General features: G+C 40.5%; 2 protein-coding genes across 3 annotated transcripts in view; one reads left to right on the forward strand and one right to left on the reverse strand.

The window, feature by feature from the left end:
• The window catches only part of glg1a (golgi glycoprotein 1a), a 33,419-nt gene extending 25,739 nt beyond the window's left edge, over window positions 1–7,680 (forward strand). For both annotated transcript variants that reach the window (XM_054619352.1, XM_054619353.1), the window contains 10 exons: window positions 1,471–1,588; window positions 1,898–1,990; window positions 2,934–3,071; window positions 3,513–3,636; window positions 3,778–3,920; window positions 4,544–4,645; window positions 5,507–5,614; window positions 5,951–6,071; window positions 6,398–6,504; window positions 7,439–7,680. In XM_054619352.1, coding sequence (XP_054475327.1) covers window positions 1,471–1,588; window positions 1,898–1,990; window positions 2,934–3,071; window positions 3,513–3,636; window positions 3,778–3,920; window positions 4,544–4,645; window positions 5,507–5,614; window positions 5,951–6,071; window positions 6,398–6,504; window positions 7,439–7,606 — 1,222 coding nt within the window. In that variant the 3' untranslated portion in view covers window positions 7,607–7,680. The remainder of the gene's footprint in view (window positions 1–1,470; window positions 1,589–1,897; window positions 1,991–2,933; window positions 3,072–3,512; window positions 3,637–3,777; window positions 3,921–4,543; window positions 4,646–5,506; window positions 5,615–5,950; window positions 6,072–6,397; window positions 6,505–7,438) is intronic.
• A 7,060-nt stretch (window positions 7,681–14,740) lies between these two features.
• si:dkey-234i14.3 (fibulin-7-like) lies at window positions 14,741–21,637 on the reverse strand. Its single transcript, XM_054620804.1, has 7 exons — window positions 21,566–21,637; window positions 19,336–19,489; window positions 19,085–19,255; window positions 18,568–18,870; window positions 17,518–17,655; window positions 17,296–17,431; window positions 14,741–15,101 (listed from the first exon to the last, which is right to left on the reverse strand). The coding sequence occupies exons 1-7, from the start codon at window positions 21,635–21,637 to the stop codon at window positions 14,741–14,743; spliced, it is 1,335 nt and encodes a 444-aa protein (XP_054476779.1).
• Window positions 21,638–22,858: the final 1,221 nt, after the last annotated feature.

Consider the following 22,858-nt stretch of genomic DNA (forward strand, 5'->3'; position numbering starts at 1 on the left):
CTTTTCTTTTTTTCTTTTCTTTTTATTTGCACAATTGAAAAATATAAAAACATAACCTAGATAAATAATGTTACAGTGCAGGAAGAGGATGAAAGCACTGGGCTTATTTGAAGCCTCCACCTATAATATATAAAAAATTCACAATACTATAACGAATACAAAAAGAATATACATATTGTTGAAAATGCATTTTTACAAGATATGATTTATAATAACAATACTGCATTTACTCCTACACAAAAGTAATACTACAAGTCCCAATGAATGCAACAACCACAGATTTAAAACACAAACTGAAACACACAATAATACATCAGGAAAGTAATTACAAAACAGGGGTAAGATTGTTTTTTAAGCATCTTTTTGAAACATTTTATAGACAATTTCTTTTTTTTGTTGAGTGTGAAAAGCCATTCCATAATTTGGTTCCCCTAAATCTCATCGAAAATTGACCTCTGCAAGTAAATCATTTAGGAGGATGAAGATCTGAAGTTGAGTCAGAATGAACCTGTGAATTTGCTTTAAAAGAAGGTCTTGAAATAATCTTATCAATAAAAACACAAATTTGAAAAATATTGATGTCATAAATGGTAAGAACTTTACCAGTTACTTCAACTATTTAACCAGATTAAATAAAAAATATATAAAGGTCCACTTACTGTTTTTTGGAGCTTTCAGCTTCAACAGGTAAGTGGACCTTTGGGAAGAATGTAATGTGGAAAGTGATGCTCTACTTTTTCCAGGTGTTTTTGTAAAGGATGGCCGGTCAGTTCACTTTTCCTAAAACTCCTCCTCAGTAGGACGACGTCTGCTGCCTGAATCATAATGTTTGCTGCCAACACACTGTTATTTCCATCCAGCAGTCCAGTAAATCCTGAGCAAAGTTCAGGACTGAGAGAAAGAGGTTGGGTTTGTTTGTAAAGTCTGGAAAGAAATGACCCGTTTAAATAGTTTACAGCCGTTTGGAGCAGGTTGTTGGTTTTTGGGAGTAATTTAAAGGTAGAATATGTCACTTTTCTGCATAAAAAATACGTGAAGTGTTTGTTTATTTGTTTTTGTTTTTGTTTCAAAACCGAATCTGAGAAAACAGAAAAATTATATTTTTTAAAGATCAGAACAAAAGAACTGGAAAAATACAAAGAAAACTGCAAAAACAATAGAGCAATGTTATATGTTGTCGTCCAACTAGGGGATCCTGCTATACCGACAAACCCCAACCCTTCAAAAGTATTGTCTCTTCTTTATGAAGCGGGAGACATTTATTAGACACTCTGCAGCCTGATAAATGTCCCTCCATGCATGTAAAGATCCTTCTTACTCATCACAATATCTACCGTGCTCAATATCAGCAGAATCTCAGTTTTAATCCACAGATCATCAAACGTCAGACTCTGTGTTCGTCCTCAGCGGAGTGTAGACCTGATCCTGTGGGTCTCGGTGTGTAACCGCTTGTCTTCTCCGTTCTCTCAGGGTGGACGTGGTGATCTGCCTCAGCACCACGGTGAGGAACGACACGCTGCAGGACGCCAAGGAGCAGCGGGTCTCCATCAAGTGTCGCAAACAGCTGAGGGTGGAGGAGGTGGAGATGGTAGGTTCACTGACACTAGGGGGGGGTTAACAGACACACAGTCACAGACGTCTGATTAGTTTAGAACCACGTCTAGCTTCTTCTACAGCAGACTGACCAACGTATCATTCAAACTTTTGTAAAACCTCAACAGGACAACAGCAAAAACATATTTTGTTGAAAGTTTCTGCTCTTCTCTTGAGATGTTTCCTTAAGTTTTTTCTTCCTCTCCTGCACAGATTTAAGGTGTTTTTTCTGTAAATCCACTAAACCTCTCTCTCTCTCTCTCTCTCTGTCTCTCTCTCTGTCTCTCGCTCTCTCTCTCTGCAGTCGGAGGACATCCGTCTGGAGCCGGAGCTGTACGACTCCTGTAAGCAGGACATCAACCGACTGTGTCAGAACGTCGCCTTTGGAAACGCACAGGTCAGCGGCTAATAATTATATATAAATGTCAGTATGGTGCCAACGGTATCTGTGAACTCTGTTTAACTGTAATAAAACGTTTGCCGTAAAGAACAAAAACTGTCAGTGTCTCAAACGTCCAGCAGGTGGCGTTTTTTTTAATCATTGTTTCTACTGAGACAACAGCAGAGAGCAAATCTACTCTGATGACAAAAACCATTTCACACAGAAAGAGCTGTTTCTTTTTAACATTCAAAGCTTCTTTTGAGGTCTTTGTTGTCATATTTTATGACGTCATCACCCAAAATAAATTCTTCAATTTGAATAAAAAGATCAATCTGATTCAATTAATTATTCGTACTGTTTTACAAATTCCTTTCTTTTGAGAAAATGTTGTTTTTAAAAGGCTAAACGCCAACAAATATAGATTAATGCAGAATACTTTGTTAGATCAAAACTTGCAGTGGACTTTGGAATCGATAACATCTATCTTTTTTTCAGGAAGGAGAGACTTTAGGACTTTATTACACTCTGAAGTTACTGGAAAGGTTTTGATCAAAGAAGTTTGAAAACAATCCTACTCAGCAGTAATTTACCAACTTGTGTAAACACAAACTGTCGATCACTTTGACTGTTTTGTTAACAAAATGTCTATCAGACCTTCTGTCAGGTAAAATTCAGGATGTATGATGGAATCTTTTTATGCAATCGAAGTCTGGACTACGATTTATTTTCCTTTAAAGTTTATGCTTTAGGTCAGGTGAGACAATGTGTGACGTAAAAAGCATTTATCATTTAGTGGAAAGGTGACACAAAGTCCTGCAAACAGGACTTGATTGTTGGAAAAAAAATTGAAAACGTAAAAATGTTTATATTTGCAGTTGTGACCTCTGTCTTTGTTGATGCTCCAGTTTGAAAGATACGAGATGTTCTGCGTCACATCGGTCGGTTTCTGTCTCTGTAGGTCATCGAGTGTCTGAAGGAGAACAAGCGTCAGCTGACTCAGCGATGCCACCAGCGGATCTTCAAGCTGCAGGAGGTGGAGATGGTTGATCCTGAGCTGGACTACCAGCTGATGAGAGTCTGCAAGCACATGATCAGGGTAAGGCCAGTAAAACCAGCAGCACATGATCAGGGTAAGGCCAGTAAAACCAGCACCACATGATCAGGGTAAGGCCAGTAAAACCAGCACCACATGATCAGGGTAAGGCCAGTAAAACCAGCACCACATGATCAGGGTAAGGCCAGTAAAACCAGTCAGCTATATAGCTATGGTGAAATGGTCCAACAACTTGTGTTGCCCAGTTAAGTGTTGAAGTGAAGCGCTAACGTTAGCTAGCATTATGTGTTTGTTTGCCATGTGACAAACACAAATATCACCTGTTAGCTTTGTTTCAACACTTACAAGTCAAGTGTTTGGACCATATAGTTCCACATTGACGTTGTGACAGAGGAGCAAAATGGCCGCCGTGTACTTGTAGTTAAATGAACTGCAGTGTGTTTTGTTCGTAGCATGAGTTTGGTGTGAATGTGTGTTTTTCAGCGGTTCTGTACGGAGTCGGAGGGAAAGAACACTCTCCAGTGTCTGAAGCAGAACAAGAACAGCGAGCTGATGGATCCTAAATGCAAACAGATGATCACCAAGAGACAGATCACCCAGAACACAGGTACACACACACACACACACACACACACACACACACACACACACACACACACACACACACACACACACACACACACACTCGGCTTAATTAACACATCCAAGACCACAAGTATAACTGCTGTACTCGTCTGTGTTTCTTCAGACTACAGGTTGAACCCGGTTCTGAGGAAAGCCTGTAAAGCCGACATCCCCAAGTTCTGTCAGCCGATCCTGAACAAGGCGACAGCCGACAGCGAGCTGGAGGGTCAGGTGATCGGCTGCCTCAAGCTCAAATACGCCGACCAGGTGAGTGACTTTGATCGTCTTCGCTGTAAACAACACGTCCAACATGCTGTTTCACTGTTTTTCATCATGGAGGTCTGAAGCATCACACTGAGGGTTTATCTTCATGTTCAATCATAGATTGATTTCTGCTTCTGCACTGAACAGTCACATTTGAACAGCTCGGTATTTTAACAAAGACAAAACTATGATTTTTGTGGCAGATGCAGAAGTCTCTTAAAGCTGCATTCTCTCTGCTGTCCACCAGGGGGCGACTCCTCTGGTTGTATAGAAGTCTATGAGAAAATGACTCTACTTCTCTCTTGATTTATTCCCTCAGTAAACATTGTAAACATGAGTTTATGGTCTCAATCTCTAGTTTCAAGTCTTCTTCAATACAGCATGATGTTCATTTAGTAAATGATGCTCCATTTAGAGTCAAACAGACCATAAAGCAGGGGATGCTTTAGGGCGGGGCTACACACTGATTGACAGGTCGACACCAGAGACGTATACGGCGTCTCTACGTCACTCCTCCTCAGTCCATATATGGTCACTTCCTGTTCACTGGTTTTCAAAAGTAATTATTTCTGTCATATAAATATATAAATCTAAATATTTGTGTTTCTGTGTTTGTGTCGTGACAGCGTTTGTCTCCAGACTGCGAGGCTCAGATCCAGGTCATCCTGCAGGAGTCGGCGCTGGACTACAGACTGGACCCTCAGCTGCAGATCCACTGCACACAAGAGGTTCACACCTTTCTGATTCTATTATACTACACTCATACTAGGACACATTTTCTGAATACGGGCTGTGTTGATTCCTCTGTGGATGTAGAATTTTGCATTTTGATAAAAAAAAGACGTAAAAATATCTCTTTTATAATATTGGACCTTTTAATGAAACCCGAAATACAGAAGAGAACACTGAACTATATTATTTACTCCTTACTTAATTCATCAGATCAGGGGGGATACTTTATATTTATCCTTTATAAGTATACTATACTGTATAATGAAGTACTGGACTCACCTGGAATACATTGTAATGTGACCTTAAGTCCAGCAGGGGGCGATGACGACACATTCACTGTAGAAACTACTGCTGTCATTGGTAGTTTAGGTGATACTGGCTGCTGTGATTGGCTGAAAGGACTACTGTCAAAAACCTCTAAATGTAAAGAATATATGTGAAAGTCCCTCTGAAGACATCAAAATACTTAAACTCTTCTTTCATCATCATCCCAACAGAGATTTGGTTCAAAATGCTCACATCAAACCTGCTGAAAAGCAACAAACAGCAATGATATTAAAATATATTGAATAAGTAAATGACACAAATGTAAAAGCTCTGTCGGTTCAGATCCCCGTTGGTCCTAAAATGAATTCTGTCAAACATCAAAAGATGAGGAATCAACACTGATTGATGCTGACGGAACGTGACGAGTGGAAATTGTTGCAGCTGATGTCGATGATATGCAAATGATCATCTGGCTGCAAGAACAAAGAGTCATTTTTACATAAGTGACTCAAACAGTGGGGGTTCGCTGCCTTGCTCAGAGGCTCTTTGGCACACAACAGCTGTTTTAATGACCCCGTGTGTGTGTTCAGATTTCCAGGCTGTGTCCGGAGGAGGCGGCGGCTCAGGAGCAGACGGGGCAGGTGGAGGAGTGTCTGAAGGTCAACCTGCTGAAGATCAAACAGGACGGATGTAAGAAGGTAAACAAGCTCTCTGCTGCCTTCACTGACCGCCGAGGAGGGGAGGAAACCGCAGCGTCAGGATGGACAATCTGTACAGACACTCACTTATTTTTTAATTTTAAAACACAACAGTTTCCTCCATTGTCATTAACAGAATTCATGATTATTAAAATACTAATAACAATTTTAATTATAATAATTAAATTAAAATATAAAGAGTGAAAAAATAATGAGCCGTTTCCGTTGAAAAGGAGAAAATATATTTTACAGAATCTCATTTTCAGTATCAATTACGAGCCATTTCTTCAGACTTCATGGTATGAAACCTTCCTCCTCCTCATCTTCCTCCTGCAGGAGGTGCTGAACATGCTGAAGGAGAGTAAGGCGGACATCTTCGTCGACCCCGTCCTCCACACGGCGTGCGCTCTGGACATCAAACATCAGTGTGCAGCCATCCCACCTGGCAGAGGGCGACGTGAGTCCACAAACAAACAAATACAAAATCACACAGTTTTGATTTTATTGACTTGTTTTTTAGATTGAACTGTATTGATTAAAAGTTTGATTAAGTACATTTTGTTTTGCTATTTAGATGTTTTAACATAAATTGTGCTGAGACGCTTTTTCTATTTATTTAAGTCTTTAATTTAAGTCTACAAAAATTATTTGTTTAATTAGTTCATCAGCGTTAAAATAAAGATGTTTTATAAACTGTATAAAAGGAGACTAAAAAGCTTCTTACATTCGTCTCTAAATCATCAATACAATAGAAATCAAGTTTATTGTTCTGTTGTCTCTCAGAGATGTCGTGTCTGATGGAGGCGCTGCAGGACAAACGAGTTCGTCTGCAGCCGGAGTGCAAGAAGAGACTTCAGGACCGAATCGACATGTGGAGCTACGCTGCCAAGGTGAGAGAGAGAGAGAGAGAGAGTCAGTTCACACAGAGGAACAGGATGTTTAGCTTCCTCTGACTTTGGTGTAGTACTGAATATATAAAAGAGGTTTTTTTTCAAGCTCTAAAAAAGGAAATTCAACTAAAAGGTCTTTTAAATTTAAACAATTGGTTTTAAAACTAGTTTTTTTTAAAGAGAATGTTAATTTAATGAGTGAGAGTTCTTTGTATTAGCTGGAACTTTCTGAAGTTTTGGAAAAACGTCACAAAATGTTATAAAACAAAAAAGACAACAATAAAATGCAGCCGTTTAAATGCTTAAAGCTTTCGTCCTCAACTAAACATAAACTGTGTAAGAGCTGCTTTACATTTACTTTTCTTATTTTCTTGATAGTGTTTTGAAAAGCTGTAAATCTTTTATTTATTTGAACAATTCGCTGCTCAAATTCCAGCTTAAAATCTGTTTTAATCAGATTCAAGTTGGCATTTAAAACTGGGTGAATAAGATGCATAAACAGTTTGAATGTTCTTCTTATTTTGAAATTGATTTAATGAGCTATATAGCATAATTTTAAGGGGGTCCTTTTATTTTTAAAATAATTGAATAAGCTGCATAAAATTGAGTTTAAAGGGTGTTTTTATTTTGAAATTAATGGGATGAGAAACAAAGTCTGTTTTTTTTAGTTTTTTTTTATTTATTTTTTAAAGGGAACATTTATTTGAAACTAATTTAATGAGCTGTGCAATATGTAAATAGAATAGGCTTTTATTTTGAAATTAATGGAATGAGCTATTTAAAACCTGTTTTTAAATGGGCGTTTAATTTGAAACTGAGTTAACAAACTGTATAAAATCAGTTTTAAAGGGGATTTTATATTGGAATCCATTAAATGAGGATGCATGAAGCAGACTGATGTGAACTCGGCTGTCCTGTCCTCACTTCCTGTCAGGTGGCCCCCGCCGAGGGCTTCTCAGACCTCGCCATGCAGGTGATGACGTCCCCGTCCAAGAACTACATCCTGACGGTGATCGGTGCCGGCGTGGCGCTGCTCTTCGTGATGGGGCTGCTCTGCGGCCGCTTCACCAAGCGCCTCACCCAGGAGCTGAAGGACAGGTAGACCCCGCCTCCTCCGGGGTCAGGACACACCCACAAGAAAAAAACCGCGACCACCGCTGACGAGAACCATACACCCCCCCCTGCCCGTCATTTACCCCCCTCCTCTCCTCTCTCCTCCACCTCCCCCGATTCATTAACAAACACCCTTTGCCTCTTCTTCCATCGCTGGAATGACATTACCCACAATCCTGCAGACGACAGTGGGCTTGATCAGTGACTCACCTGCTCTTCCTTCCGCTACATGAGCCCCGCCCACTCCCCAGGAGGCCACGCCCCCTGTCGCCGCCTCTTCTTCTTCTTCTCTTCCCGAGCTTCAACACAGACTGCAGGGTCCTCCTGCGGGTTAACTCCACCCACCTGATGTAGATGCAGTATTACTCCGCAGTTTTTTTTTTTCTTCTTCCTCCTCCCCCTTGGCTGTAGGGTGATGGGGGGGGGGGAAGGAGGGGGAGGGGCTTGTAAGAATATGGGGTTCAGAGGTCAAGATATGGGGGTGAAGGAGACGAATGAAATCATATTGTAAATGTGTAGAAAGTGGGAAATGCTCATGTATAGAGCAGTTTAATGACTCCAGTATTTTAATGACTACAGTGTGTGTGTGTGTGTGTGTGTGTGTGTGTGTGTGTGTGTGTGTGTGTGTGTGTGTGTGTGTGTGTGTGTGTGTGTGTGTGTGTGTGTGTGTAGTGTGTGTGTATGATGTGTGTGTGTGTTAAACTGTCTTTCTACCACCATACTGTTCTAGTTTGTCGTCCTGCTAAAGGGGTTTTCGGGGTTTGTTTTGGCTCTGGATATTTTGTTTCTTTGTTGCTGATTGTTAGTTAGATTTTAACGCCATGGGACTGCCGGGCGGGTGGGGTCAACCAGCCAGCCCTCCACGGAGCCACAGATGAGAGGAGGTTGAGTGCACGTGTCACAAACACTCCCAGGGTGATGGGGGGGAGGAGGGGGAGGGGCTTTCAAGGTCACAGACTGTCACAAACACTCCCGCCGGCTCGCTTTTTTTTTTTTTTTTCCCGTTACAGCAGGAATTACTTGTGGATATATTTTTAATTTGTATTCTTTCTGAAACGGCAGACTTGGCAACCTCAGCTCCTCTAATGCAGTCCAATCTTTTTTTTTTTTTTTTTTCTTTTTTTTAAAGAATTGTTTTAACTTTTTTCCCAGCCCAACCTGTGCCATAAACGCACCACGCACGTCCAGTTTAGATGATCGTTCAGAGGCTCCAGCAGCCGGTTGGGACGCTTGTTTCCAGTGAGGAGTCGTCCCAGTCTGATCCAGGACTGGGTGGGAGCAGACAGACTGGGAGGGGGGGGGGGGCAAACTGGCTTCTGACTCTTTATTTTTTTTTCCAGTCATGAACCGTTGGTACGGGAGAAGCTGACCGCAATGCAGGACAAAAAAACCAGAAAAAAACCAGAATAAAGAAATGAAAAGATTCTAGATTATTATAGAGATGTGAACATTTTTGTGTGAAGATGATACTGGAATCATTGCACATTTTCCGTCTTTTTTTTATATATCTATAAATATATATATATTGTTTTGTCATAGCCTTATTTATTTGTTTACTAATGGTCAAAGTTTTTTTTTTTCTATGATTTGAATGTTCTCTGGTTGCCTTTTTTCTCCACCGAGCGAGCGTCCCTCCTACTGTGAGGGAGGGGGCGAAGGTTTGGCCTCCTCCGGGCATCAACCTGCTTTACGGTATGACAGTGAACGCCTGTCCAACACGGCGTCCGGTTCTTTATCGACGCCTCGTTTCCAGATCTTGTGAACGTTTTTTTGAGTCGGAGCATCGATATCTGTAATGTGACGATACTTTGGGGATGACCACTGGTGCGTTCGTGCACCGTCACAGCTGATCAGCTATGTGGATACGAAGAAGTTTCACTTTGCTACATCTGTCCTTCACAAAAGCAGTCTTTTTAAGACATAATAATCATAATATTAAAGGTGCAGTGTGCAGGATTTGGCGCCATCTAGTGGTGAGGTTGCAGATTGCAACCAGACCGAAACCTCCCATGTGTCCAGCGTTTAAAGTCGAAGTTTGGTTTGTCCATTGTGGGCTACTGTAGAAACATGGAGGCCGGCTCCGTGAAAAGAAAAACATACAATAACATATACATATATACATAATATACAATAACAAACACTGTACCTTTTTTTTAAAAATCTACCTTTAACCATTAAACTGGAATATGAAATTTATCTGAAGTTTTTCTCTATTTGGTTCCAGCCCCCAAAATGAACCAAACTACAGGTGTGAAAGCGAAAAAAACAAACTTCAACCGGTCGTCTCATTATCACAAGTTGTCTTTTGTAGTTTTCTTTCTGCTTCGTCACATCAGTGCCGAGTAAATGAACCTTAACGTGAGCGGAGGAAAGAGAAACACGCACAAAAAGAAAGGGCAGAAAAAAACACAAACTGGACAAGAAAATGGGTTTTAATCTCCAAGGTCCACTTAATAGCTTTTTGTTTGTTTGTTTGTTTAAAAAAAAGGGGTGGGGCTTGGACTGCATCTGGCGGTCTTCTTCGGTTGACCGGAGCCGGGTCGGGTGTTTGATTTCTCTGGATCTGTATTTTTCTGCTTTGCTTCTGCTCAACTTGCAGTTTGATGCCGGAGGAAAAAGGCGTTTCTTTCCGTTGTTACCGTATGTCGGGGGCAAAGGTCAAACTCCTTTTTGTTTAGTTTTTTTTCCTGTCTGACGGTTGCCGTGGTGACCGCCGCCCCCCCTGCTTGTAAATGAGATGTTGAACTGCCTTCACGTTTTATTTCTTCATCTGACGTCGTGTTTTTATCAAAGCGTGCCTACTCGTCGTCCCGCCGAGGGATCCCGCTGTACAGAACATCCCAGAACCCCCTGCAGCACCGTCGTGTGTGTGTGTGTGTGTGTGTGTGTGTGTGTGTGTGTGTGTGTGTGTGTGTGTGTGTGTGTGTGTGTGTGTGTGTGTGTGTGTGTGTGTGTGTGTGTGTGTGTGTGTGTGTGTGTGTGTGTGTGTGTGTGTGTGTGTGTGTGTGTGTGTGTGTGTGTGTGTGTGTGTTGCCCACAGATTCTGGACTGCGATCTCCGTTTCCTCGCCGTTCTCGTCCATATCGATGACGACTAGAACTTTTTCTTTTTTTAAGTTTGTGATTTAAGATCTTTTTCTTTTAACGATGTTTTTTGTCTGATTACATTGAACTCGTGATCATCTGATTTATGGTTTTCTCCCGTTTCCTTTTTTTTTTCGGTTTCTTTTTCTGTACAGATGAAAATTGGACAGTTTGTTAATAATAATAAAGTCTGCAAGGTTTCTATTCTATAGTCCGTTGTGTTCATTGATTACCGTCTTTAGAAGATTGATTCTTCTCAAACGAAGCTCAGTCTCAAACCAACAGTGAATTTATTTATTAATGAGTATTGTCTTCTTGGTATTATTGTATTTCTTGGTTTGTTTTTGAAAAATTGTCTACGGTAGTAAACCGGAGGAAGGAGAGCAGACATTGGCTCAGGAGAGGCTCGTTGGGTAGCCGGCTCTTTTCCATCGACCTCGGCCGCCTGAGACTGTTAAACCCAACCAGTTGCTCTTACGCTCATTTTCTATAATCCCTGTAATTTTAGTATGAAAGCATGGTGGAATTAGCAAGTTAGCCAGCTAACTAACCAGCTGCTATAGGAGTAGATTTCAACATCATAACGATTAATCCACACACAATAACGGCGTACAAAAGCACATTGCTATCGCCAGGAAATGTGACAGCTTGTTTGGATCTTTTTCTGTAACCAGAGTGGCGTACTGCAAGCTAGCTAAGTAGCCATGTGTCCGCTAGTTAGCCTGCTAATTCCACCATGCTTTGGTGCTACCTTAGTTACATTAGCCTGTTAGCAACATTTCTCTTTATCTCTCTAATAGTTTAGCGTCTTGAGTCCCAGCAGCCGTGACGATGGCAATTTTTGAACCCAATAAAACAGAGATGACATTTTCCATGTGTGACTTTGGTCCACTGAGGTGGTTAGTGTTAACCTCCACTCTTTCATTTGTTTTTCCTCCAGCTAACACTGAAAAAAACTTGACGTCGGCTGTGAAAGTGTGAGGAATTAGACATCATAGTGATAAGATAAGATAAGATAAAATAAGATAATCCTTTATCAGTCTCACAGCGGGGAAATGTGCAGGATTACAGCAGCAGAGAGGATAGTGCAAACAAGAGACAGTAAAAAAACAAGATCAAAACAAGTGTTATAAATAAGTAATAACACAGTAAAGAATATTAAATATATTAAATAAGTAAAGTAAAACATACACAATAACTAAAATATTGTATAAACATTTTGGTATCGTACAGTGCAGCGCACATATTCTTTTATTGCACAGATTTATATAGTCGTTTTTTGGTACGTGTGGATGAACCAATCGGATTGCTTGATTAAAGCTAAGGGTTTATGAATAAAGCATATTTTTGGTAGATGTTGTTGTGGATGTGTGTGTGGACTTGTCAGCGGCAGTAAAGCATGTAGAAAACTACAATACTCAATACTACAATGTGTTGTGGGTTCAGACGACACAACGAATCGTTTCCTCTGAACGGATTAAAGGACTCGTCTGTGGGTTTTTTGCATGTTTGAGTCTCTTCTCTACAAATCACATTCAGTGCTCTTTACGTTTCAGCCCACCATTGTTTCATTGTTTTATTTAAATGTGGTCTTCCTGCTTGGAGTCGGTGGTTTCAGTATATTTAGGAATGGTATGAAAAACATATTGAACTCCAAATTTGTCCTTGAGTTCATTCTCATGTCTGCTCTTATACGTCTATCTGCATCTTTACGTGATAATGATAACTCTGACAAACGTTAAACATGACATTATGCTTCACTTTAGGAATGTCTTCGAATATTAAGTCAATGAAAAATGTGAAAAATGTTCTTGAGCCCAAAGTGGCGTCGTCCCTGAAACACACCGTCTAAACCTTTATAGTGAGATCATAAAGAGAAACAAATCTGTCTGCATGAACCATTGTTTAGCATTTTGTTCTCCATGAACTAAACTAAATAACATTTTTAGTAAAGAGGACTTTCCAGCAGACCTCTCAGACGTCTGACCGGACACAATAAAGCTTCTGTGGCAGCAGATTCATGACGTCTGACCTCTGACCTTTATATATTTATCTGGTCAAATATAAATCCTCACACATGCATGAACATTTTGTGAGAGCTGATGTCACGGTCCGATGTACATTTCGTGTGTTTTTCTGTCTTGTACGTGTGTGTGAGAATTATCTGCAGACGTGTAGCGTGAACACAAACGCCTGTATGTCTGCGTGTGTGTGTTGTTGTTGTGTGTTTTAAATGTGTGTGTTCTGTCTGGTCCGTGGAGTCTGACGAATCGGTGTCAAATTCTTCAGTCCGACGGACCAAAAACACGTCGAACAAAACAAACGGTTTACGACTCGAAATGCCTCAAAACATCCAGAAATACCTTCAGGATGATTTACAGGAAACACATCAAACCTGCACACGAGACAAAGTCTGAGTAAACGTGTTTATTATGTGTTGAACAAAATCATTTCATCAATATATTCAGAATAAAGACAAAGAACAGTGACAGCAAAAATCTTCCCTTTTCAACAGACTGATAAAACATACTGACTCATACGTAGCCCCAGTGTGATCCTCTCATTATTATTATTATTATTATTATTATAAACAGTATTTATCTCTGTGACTCGTCATGATAATGCAAAAGAGGAATAATAATGTGGAAGAAGTACATGGATCCTTTACTGCAGTAGAGTAGTAATACTACACTCTGAAAGTACTCCACTACAAGTTAAAGCCCTGCTTTCAGAACCGTACTGTAAGTAAAAGTATAAAGTACTTAAAGTGAAAGTATTTATTGATCAGTACAATGTTTTCATATTATATCAGATGTTTCTGGAGTAATATTCCTGCTGCATTAATGTGTATGTTTCATTGTAACTCCTCTATAGCACAGTAAAAAGTACAATATGGTACAAGATGTGGTGGAGGAGAAGTAGAAAGTACGGTATATACAGAATTCATAGTTTTACAATAAAAGTTAAACAAATACAGTGAGTCACCTGCCAAGAGACTAAAAACACTCAGTGGTTCGACCCCCCCCCTTCTTCTGTTTGACTTCCTTCAGTGAGGTTCTGCTTCCTGCCTTCGCATTCATTACAAACCTCCTTCATCATTATGTTCCCTCGTATTACAGACATTTCTGACCCGACCGCCTCCTTTTGCCAGAATTTTCCACATGCTTTTACTTTTATATTATAACTTAATGAAAATGTTGCTTTTGTTAACTTTAACTCTCTTTCTCTAGTCTGCTCACCTGCTAATCTAACCCCATGTTGTGCAAAACATTCAAGTCACTGAACTAAGCATCGACTTAAAAAAGAAAAACACCTGATGATGAAAACCTGGAAGTTCATTTTAAAACACTTCAGGTTGTTTCCTGAATATTCTGAGGCTCTTCTTACCAGAAGCAAATGAAGAAAAGAAAAATAAACATCTTTAATAATACATTTTGTATTTGTTTCTCATGTTGCAACTGTGTTTCCTATGTAGGGAAAAATATCTAGGAAATTACATATCTCATCCCTGTTAATTTAGTTTGAAAATAAAATATAATAGATAGTCACATATATAAAGACAATATAAGTGATTAAAATTTCACAGGGTATAATTTCTAGCTACCACCTTTGTCTGGAAAAGGAAACGCAGTCAGAACTTGGGGGGAAAAACGGGTAAAAAACAATTCTAGAGCCAAAAAGATCAAAGAAAATTTGATGCTTAGCTCTGAAACTTGAATGTGATGATGGTCATTTCTTTTCATGGGGTTTGTTACAGGCAGAAGAATGTATTCACCATTTTACAGAAGCTCCTTTGGGCGACTCTATGAACGTGGAAGCTGCAATACTTTGTGCGTCCATTACTCCCTTTTTTTTATCCCCTCAATAATAGAAAACTTTAGCCGTACATTGACTCACTTTGAAATTTTAACTTGTAAAATCAATGATTGACTTCTGTGATTTCAGTTGGACTGTAAAAGTTCCCTACCAAACACTGGTGACCCCTGGTGACCCCTGATGACCCCTGATGACCCCTGAACCTCCCCCCATCCATCCTCCCCCTAGAACTCGTGGGGAGAAACGAACAGGGTGACCTTGGTGAGGTAGCGGCCCAGCAGGTTGTTGTGCTCCAGCTCGCTCATCTCCACCTCGGCCTCCAGCGTGGCGGGGCCCTTGATGGGCGTCACCAGGAGGAGGGTGCCCGTCTGTCGGCCGGAGCGCTGCATGCTGAAGTGGCCCCGCCCACGACCGCCCGCCAGGCCGAAACGCAGTGTGTCGCCAAGGACGCGAGCTGCTGACACCCGGAAGAGGACGCGTGGGGCGGTCATGTTGGACACCACGGACAGGAAGTGGAAGGAGATGGAGTTTGGCGCCTGAGAGCACGATTTGTCTCCCAGCATGCACGGGTTCCTCTCACAGCGCCTGAGGAAACACAAAGAAGATATTGTTGTTTCAGGATCTCTTTTGTTCTACCGTCACTTCCTGTCTCGACTCTGCACCTGGAGCGGTTCTTTTCTTGGTTTCTCTGATGAAACATGATTCCTGGAGTTAATAAGTCACATTCTGAGATAAATATGACCTCTCTTTGTGATTTTGACAAAGTTAACCAACAGATAAGTTGTTCATTTGTTAGCATGAAGTTATTTCAGTGGATCAGCACATTGTTGGTTTATCTCTTGAATATCCATGATTTTTACCAACACTCATCTTTTACAAGTTGTTCCTCTCGTTCCTGGACCAGCAGGATAAACTGATCCATCCAATTAAATAACTACACACTGCTACATGACAGTGCCATGCTATTGGTCCAAAGACCAATTATTCTGAAACCCAAAATGTCCTTGTGGACCAAAAGCCAGACAGTCCTTTATCCCAAAAAACAAAAAGCAACAAAACGACAGAATGGCAAGCTACGTTGTCCCAAAAGTGTTGCCTAAGGGCTTGTTGGCGTAGTTATGTCCTTAAATCGCACAATCGTGAACTGGCTAACAGTGTTTATTAGATTAGATTAGATTAACGGAACAGGTTGAAACAAAAACCTATGATTGGTTGACGCTTTAACACGTCATCGGTCGAATAGGACATTTTTCTAAGTAACGTTGTTTAGGAATAATTGGCCTTCACACCAATTCGGCGCCCCTTCTTTGACACGGCTCATTGAGTGAGTTGGACTTGTCAAGAAAGTTTTATGAACTGGTTATGATATATGATTCTGTTTGCTGGGTATCTGGACATGTTCACAAGTTCTGGCTTTTTGGCATTTTGAAGCCGAACATCCAGCCGCACATGACAACATTTACCTGAAATGGTGTGGAAAACAAAATGTCCTCTGCATTCAAAGTCAAGACAACATTCCTAACCCCTTCAGTTATCTATAGAAAGCATCTTGACCAAAGTCACAGCCAAAGATCCTCTCTGGAAGAAGGAACACGTAACCTTTAACCTTTAACCTTTAACGCTAACCCTGCAGAGTCTGCTCGTGCTCTCCTCCCTGCATTAACAATAAAAACATACAGTCACGATTCAGCTGCAGGAATAAATCGAACCTCTATCACTACTTTTGGTTTGTCAGCTGACTGGAGCCTGAAAACCTCAGCAAGGCGTCTTGAAGCCAAACCTCAGCGCTAACTGTCGGGTGGAGAGAGGAAGTAGGCGACACGGAGGAAGAAGTCATTGTTTTCAAATCTCTCCATCGTCCGGTCTTTGTCCTCTGTGGTTAGAAGAGTTATGCTTTTCTTTGTCTCCTCAGCCCAGCTTCTTATTCCTCCTCTCGTTGCTTTGTTTGCAGTTTCATTGTTCTGTTGGGATGTGATTTCACTTTTTTTAGCTGCTAGCTAACGGTGTCTTTTGTCCAATTCAAACGTGTTTTTTTTGTCTGTCCACATCTGGGTTAGTGTCTCAAAAAAACAAAAGAGAATTTAAACTTTAGTTTCTGTGCAGTTAACAGTTAGTTGAAGTTGACGCTAACTAGATTAGCTTTGTATACTTGCAAAGCATTGTGAATATTTGCTAAAACTCTGATTCAACATGGCTATTTGGTGAATGAGCAGCATAGCCGTTGGTCAGTCCATTGATACTACGTTAATTGCCATATCATGGTTCCCAGAGGATGAATTTTAATAAGTTTGGCGATCCCTCAAGTTTCTTTCCATGGCGGCCATGAGGTTGACAGTTTGAGTAAAATGTACGGTGGCCCTGAAAGCTCAATTAAGAAAACTTGGCCGTTGGTCTGCTAGATGCTAGATGCTAGCTGCGACGACTTAAACTTTAGTTTCTGTGCAGCTAACGGTGATTTGAAGTTGATGCTAACTATGCTGCATGTTTCATCAAATTTATGTTTTTATACGTCGACAAGTTGAATATGTTTCTAAATTTGGCAATGCAGGCCACCGTAGAAGTGCCTTATTGTTTGGAAACTTGTGAGCGAGGACAAAACATTTCTCCATGGTGGTTTCTATTGACTTTCTTCTTGTCTTTCGGTGTTTGTTTTTAGAAAACATTTTCTTTTTTGACTTGTCATTGACGTTTGACACCCTACAGATGTGGTCTGGAGATCCGTAGCGCTGCACTGACTAAACAAAGGAAAGCCTTTAAAGTAAGAGGATGTGGTTCTCACATTGGAGACGTCTTGATGTACGTGGCGTTGTTCATGTGAGGACACTCCACCGTCGCACACTGGAACCCTCCGTAGGTGTTCACACACGCCTGCTCCGCTGTGCAGTTGTTCATCCGGTTCTCACACTCGTCGATGTCTGAGGAGACAAAGACAGACAGTTACAAAACGTCTGTAAACACCGCCCCACCCCATGACCGGTCGGGATGACCTTTGACCTCTGACCTGTGCAGCTGCGCCCGTCTCTGGAGAGGTCGTAGCCGGTTGGACAGAAGCAGTGGAAGCTGCCGGGAGTGTTCACACACTGATGGACGCAGAGCCGGCCGGGCTGAGCGAGAGGAAACAGACGACACTCGTCGATGTCTGAAACACACACAAGATCCTCAGTGGAAGTAGTGGTCGAAGTATTAGTAGTAGTAGTAGTAGTAGTAGTAGTAGTAGTAGTAGTAGAAGTAGTAGTAGTAGTAGTAGTAGTAGTAGTAGAAGTAGTAGTAGTAGTAGTATAGTAGAAGTAGTAGTAGTAGTAGTAGTAGTAGTAGTAGTAGTAGTAGTAGTGGTAATAATAGAAGTAGTAGAAGTACAACTAGTGGTAGTGGATTAGTAAAGTAGTATGGATAGTCATTTGAGCATTTATAGTAAAGACCACTGACGTCTGCTATCAAGTACATGGAATAAATGCTTGGCTTTCCATATAGTAGTGGTGGTAGTAGTTGTGGTGGTAGCGGTAGTAGTGGTAGTAGTGGTAGTTCCATATAGTAATGGTGGTATTAGAAGTAGTTCCATTCAGTAGTGGTAGCAGTAGTATTGGTAGTAGTAGTAGTTGTGGTGGTAGCAGTAGTAGTGGTAGTTCCATATAGCAGTGGTAGCAGTCATAATAGTAATTGTGGTAGTAGTAGTAGCAGTAGTAGTGGTGGTAGCAGTAGTAGTGGTGGTACTTATAGTGGTGGTAGCAGTAGTAGTGGTAGTTCCGTATGTAGTCGTAGTTATAGTGGTATCAGTAGTAATAGTGGTACTTATAGTGGTGGTGGTAGCAGTAGTGGTAGTTCCATATAGCAGTGGTAGCAGTCATAATAGTAGTAGTAGTAGCAGCAGTAGTAGTGGTGGTAGTGGTGGTAGCAGTGGTGGTACTTAGTAGCAGCAGTAGTAGTGGTGGTACTTATAGTGGTGGTAGCAGTAGTAGTGGTAGTTCTGTATAGTAGTGGCCATAGTTAATAGTAGTAGTAGTAGTTGTAGTAGTAGTATTACATGTAGTAGTTATTAGTGAGAAATATTCACCTGTGCAGATGTTGTTGTCGCGTCCTGATATGGTGAAACCCACGTCACAGGTGCAGCGGGTGGAGCCCAGGAAGTGAGTGCAGTGAGACGGACGGACGGAGGAGGGCGGAGAGGAAGAAGTGGGGGATGAAGAGGAAGACGCAGAAGGTGAAGATCCCGAAGAGGTGGAGGAGGAGGAGGAGGAGGTGGAGGTGGAGGAGGAGGAGGAGGAGGAGGAGGCTGACAGAGGTAAAGAGACAGGGAGGGAGGAGGAAGGAGCAGCAGGAGAGAAGGAGGCCAGGGAGTTTCCTGTGCTGTTGAATCCTAAAAAATAGAATAACAATACTTTAGAAAACCACTGGAACCGAATCAGTTTTATGGTCCAGTATCTGTATCATGGTCCAGTATCTGGTACTATGGTCCAGTATCAGTATCATGGTCCAGTATCGGTACTATGGTCCAGTATCGTGTCAGTACTATGGTCCAGTATCAGTACTATGGTCCAGTATCAGTATCATGGTCCAGTATCAGTACTCACGTCTGCACATCGGCTGCTGTCCGCTCCACCTCAGAGACTCCAAACACACCCGTGTGCGCGGTCCAATCAGCTCAAAGTCGGGCTTGCACATGAAGTGGACCTCGTGTCCGATGCCAAACACCCGGCCCAGTCTGCGTCCGTGAGCTGGGGGTTCTGGTTTGGAGCAGGAAGCTGTGGAGCAGATAGAGACGTGGTCATATACCTTAATCTACGGGTGTCTGAGAGGGTCTCCACCGCTAAACAGGTCTCACCGCCGGTCTTGAAGATGGCCATGGTGCTGTTGTGCAGAGCGCTCATCTTCTTCCTGAGGGAGCGCAGGCCCTGCTGGTACGACGCCTCGTGGACCGCCAACATCTTCTCCACCTGCTTCAGCGAGGTCAGCAGGTCGTGGGTGGACGGACACTCCTGTGGGGACGAGGAGACGTCAGAGGACGGACTTCATTACAGGCGATGTTTGATCGGCTGTCTTTTAGGGAAACCTCTTTGTGTGCTTTGTAGCTAAACAGCCAACGTATCCTCATACAACTGTTCGTCTTACATCTTACGAAAAAGTTACTCCTTATTTTAAATTGTTCAGCAACACTTGTCAATTTCAGCTAGTCTTTTCAAAATAAACTTCTCAGGAAACAACTTAGTTATGTTTAGTTAACAAAACTACTTAGTTAGGTTGAGACAACTAAACTACGTAGTTAGGTTGAGACAACAAAACTACGTAGTTAGGTTGAGACAACTAAACTACGTAGTTAGGTTGAGACAACTAAACTACGTAGTTAGGTTGAGACAACTAAACTACGTAGTTAGGTTGAGACAACAAAACTACGTAGTTAGGTTGAGACAACAAAACTACGTAGTTAGGTTTAGACAACAAAACGAGAAAAAAAAAAAAGAGAGGAAACAAACAAGTGAACTGTCAGCTAACTTGCTGTTAGGCTAGCAGTTTCCCCCTGCTCCCAGTCATTGTGCTAAGCTAGGCTAAACACGTCCTGGAGCTACAGTATCTGAACTGAAGATTAAACAGATTTCTCTCCTGCCTGTTGGGACGATAATAAACAAACATATTTAAAATGCCAGACTGTTACTCAAAGATAATCCATCAATGTTTATCTTCGTCTACACTCGGCCAGTCTGTCTCCGGCCTGCAGTGGGTTTCAGGTGTGAGGTCTATACTTAGAGGTGAGGTTTTGACAGCGGCTGCAGTAACACCCGAGTGAAGACTGTCCCAGAGTCCATCGCTGACCTCCAGCTGACGGCTGAAACACTGAGCTCACGATAACACGACACACAGAAAAACTCACCAGAAACTCAGCTTAATTCTATATAGGGCAGTGTTTAAGATTTGACGCCTGCTGTGATAATTCAAAAACACATTTCATATGAAACCTAGAAACAAAATAATCTAAAACATATTTGAAATAATAAAAAAATCATTATTATTTTTATTATTATTATCCCTTCATCCATCCATTTTCTTTCTGATTATCCAGAGCATGATAAAATAATAATAATAATAATAATTATTATTATTATTATTATAATAAACTTTATTTATAGAACACTTAACAAGTGATTCACAGCGAGAGAAAAACTAAAATAATAAGAATATATTTAAAACCAGTAAAATAACAGGAAGCTCCAATAAATTCAAGATAAGCTTTCCAATAAAAGTTAGTTTTTAGACGAGACTAAAAGAAAACACAAACGCAGCTCAAATATAAAAAAAATAAAACAAACTTTTATAAAATGATTTCTTTTTTTCTGCTAACTTTATCTTTCATAATTAGTTCATAATTTTTATGTAAAAAAAAAAATCTTCAATGAATTAATTACACTTACATTTATTACTATTCTTGGACTTTTACTGTAAATTTCTAGTTTGACGACTTTAAAGACCTCAGTAACTAAATACATTCACTCAAATACTGTGCTTCAGCTACTTTACTGTACTTGAGTCCATCACATACTACGTTATAGTTGTACTCCATCACATCTCAGAGGTAAACATTGTACTTTTTAATGCACTACATTTGTATTATTACATTTCTAAATTTAAAACATTAATATAAAATGTAATCACCTTATAAATGATGATGTATTATTCTAGATTAAACTTCCTGCAGTATATAAAGTAAGTAAGATGAGCTATACATTTACCATCAATAATTATAATAACATAATATAATATATAACATTCTGCATAATGAGTTATTTTGGTACTTATACTTTTGTGCTTTAACTGGAGCAAAAGTTTAAATGTGGGACTTTTACATAAAACAGAGTATTCTAAACTGTAGTACTTCTACTTTTATTTTTTTAGAGTTTAGAACTTCTTCCACTTCTGGTTTGCAGAGTTTTGAGCAGTTCAATCAAATTTGTTTCTTTTTAATTCTCAGATTTCAACATTTCACTTTTGGATGCAAAGATAGTAAAGGTCCTGCCTGCAGAGTAACTCCTAACATGTTCTTTAGAGTCACCTGAACTCACCTGAGCAGAAGAAGAGGAGGAGGAGGAGGAGGACATGTGATGAAGACACAGAATCAGCAGAGCGATCTTCATCCTGACGAACCTCTCGTTGCTTCAGGCTCCTCGGCTGCGTCTCCAAAACTAAATCAGCTCTTCTGCTTTTCGAGGGCACTTGCCAAATTTCTCCTCCACCTCCTCCACCTCCTCCTCCTCCTCCTCCTCCTCCTCCTCCTCCAGAGCGACTCCCACATCTGGAACCACACTTTCACTTCATCAGCATCCCCAGAAATAGACTCTTAAATTAGAAGGAGAAGTCAGCCGGCGGTGGCGTCTTATTTTAATCATCATCATCAGAATGAGACAGACAGGACCAAGTGATGTGGCTGCTTAATGACAGGGCAGAATACCTGCTGATTATTATGGGATGTTATCCCCCAACAGAGAGGGAGGGAGAGAGAGGGAGGGAGGGAGAGGGGGAGAGAGAGAGGAGAGAGAGAGAGAGAGAGAGAGAGAGAGAGAGAGAGAGAGAGAGAGAGAGAAAGTGCAAGGGTCCTGGAGGAAGTAAAGTAGATAAGAGATAAGAAATAAAGTATAAAGTAGATAAGATAAGATAAGATAAGATAAGATAAGATAAGATAAGATAAGATAAGATAATCCTTTATTAGTCCTGCAGTGTGATGAAGGCAGAAGAGGAACAAACGCTGGAATCTCTTCAATCTTTAGAAAGTTTATCAATTTAAAGAAGTAAATAAAAAGTTCTAAAAATGAGGTTATTATTATTATTATTATTCAAAGTTTCAACAGAACTCGTCTCTTTGTTTCTGGAGTTATTGTTTGTTTCATTGTCTCTTCTGTAAAAGTGTTTTGATCCTTTACAAACATAAAAGTACTAATACAACAATGTAAAAATACTCCATTTGATGTAAAAGTCCTGATGACAAATGAAGTAATTAAGTAAAAGTAAATGTAATTAAAGTATTAAAAGTAGAAGTACTAATACAACAATGTAAAAATACTGATTACAACATCTTACTTAAGTAAAAGTATGTAAGCTAAATGTACTTAAATTTAATGAGGTTCTTTAACAAAGCTTTTAAAGATAAACAACAAAATGTTTACTTGCATCGTATAATTGTTTTGTATTTCATTTGTTCATCATGTTGTAGAAACCAACTCTTCAGCTTTTTGTCCCTTCAGTGATCCCATCCTCTTTTATATATTATATTATTATATATTTCCTTTATTTCAACTGTCCTGACTCTGCATAGAGAAATAACTTTATTAAAAAATAGAGTTTTATCTCAAAAACTCCTC

Source organism: Anoplopoma fimbria, chromosome 19 (assembly GCF_027596085.1).
Source record: "Anoplopoma fimbria isolate UVic2021 breed Golden Eagle Sablefish chromosome 19, Afim_UVic_2022, whole genome shotgun sequence".
Classification (NCBI taxonomy): domain Eukaryota; kingdom Metazoa; phylum Chordata; class Actinopteri; order Perciformes; family Anoplopomatidae; genus Anoplopoma; species Anoplopoma fimbria.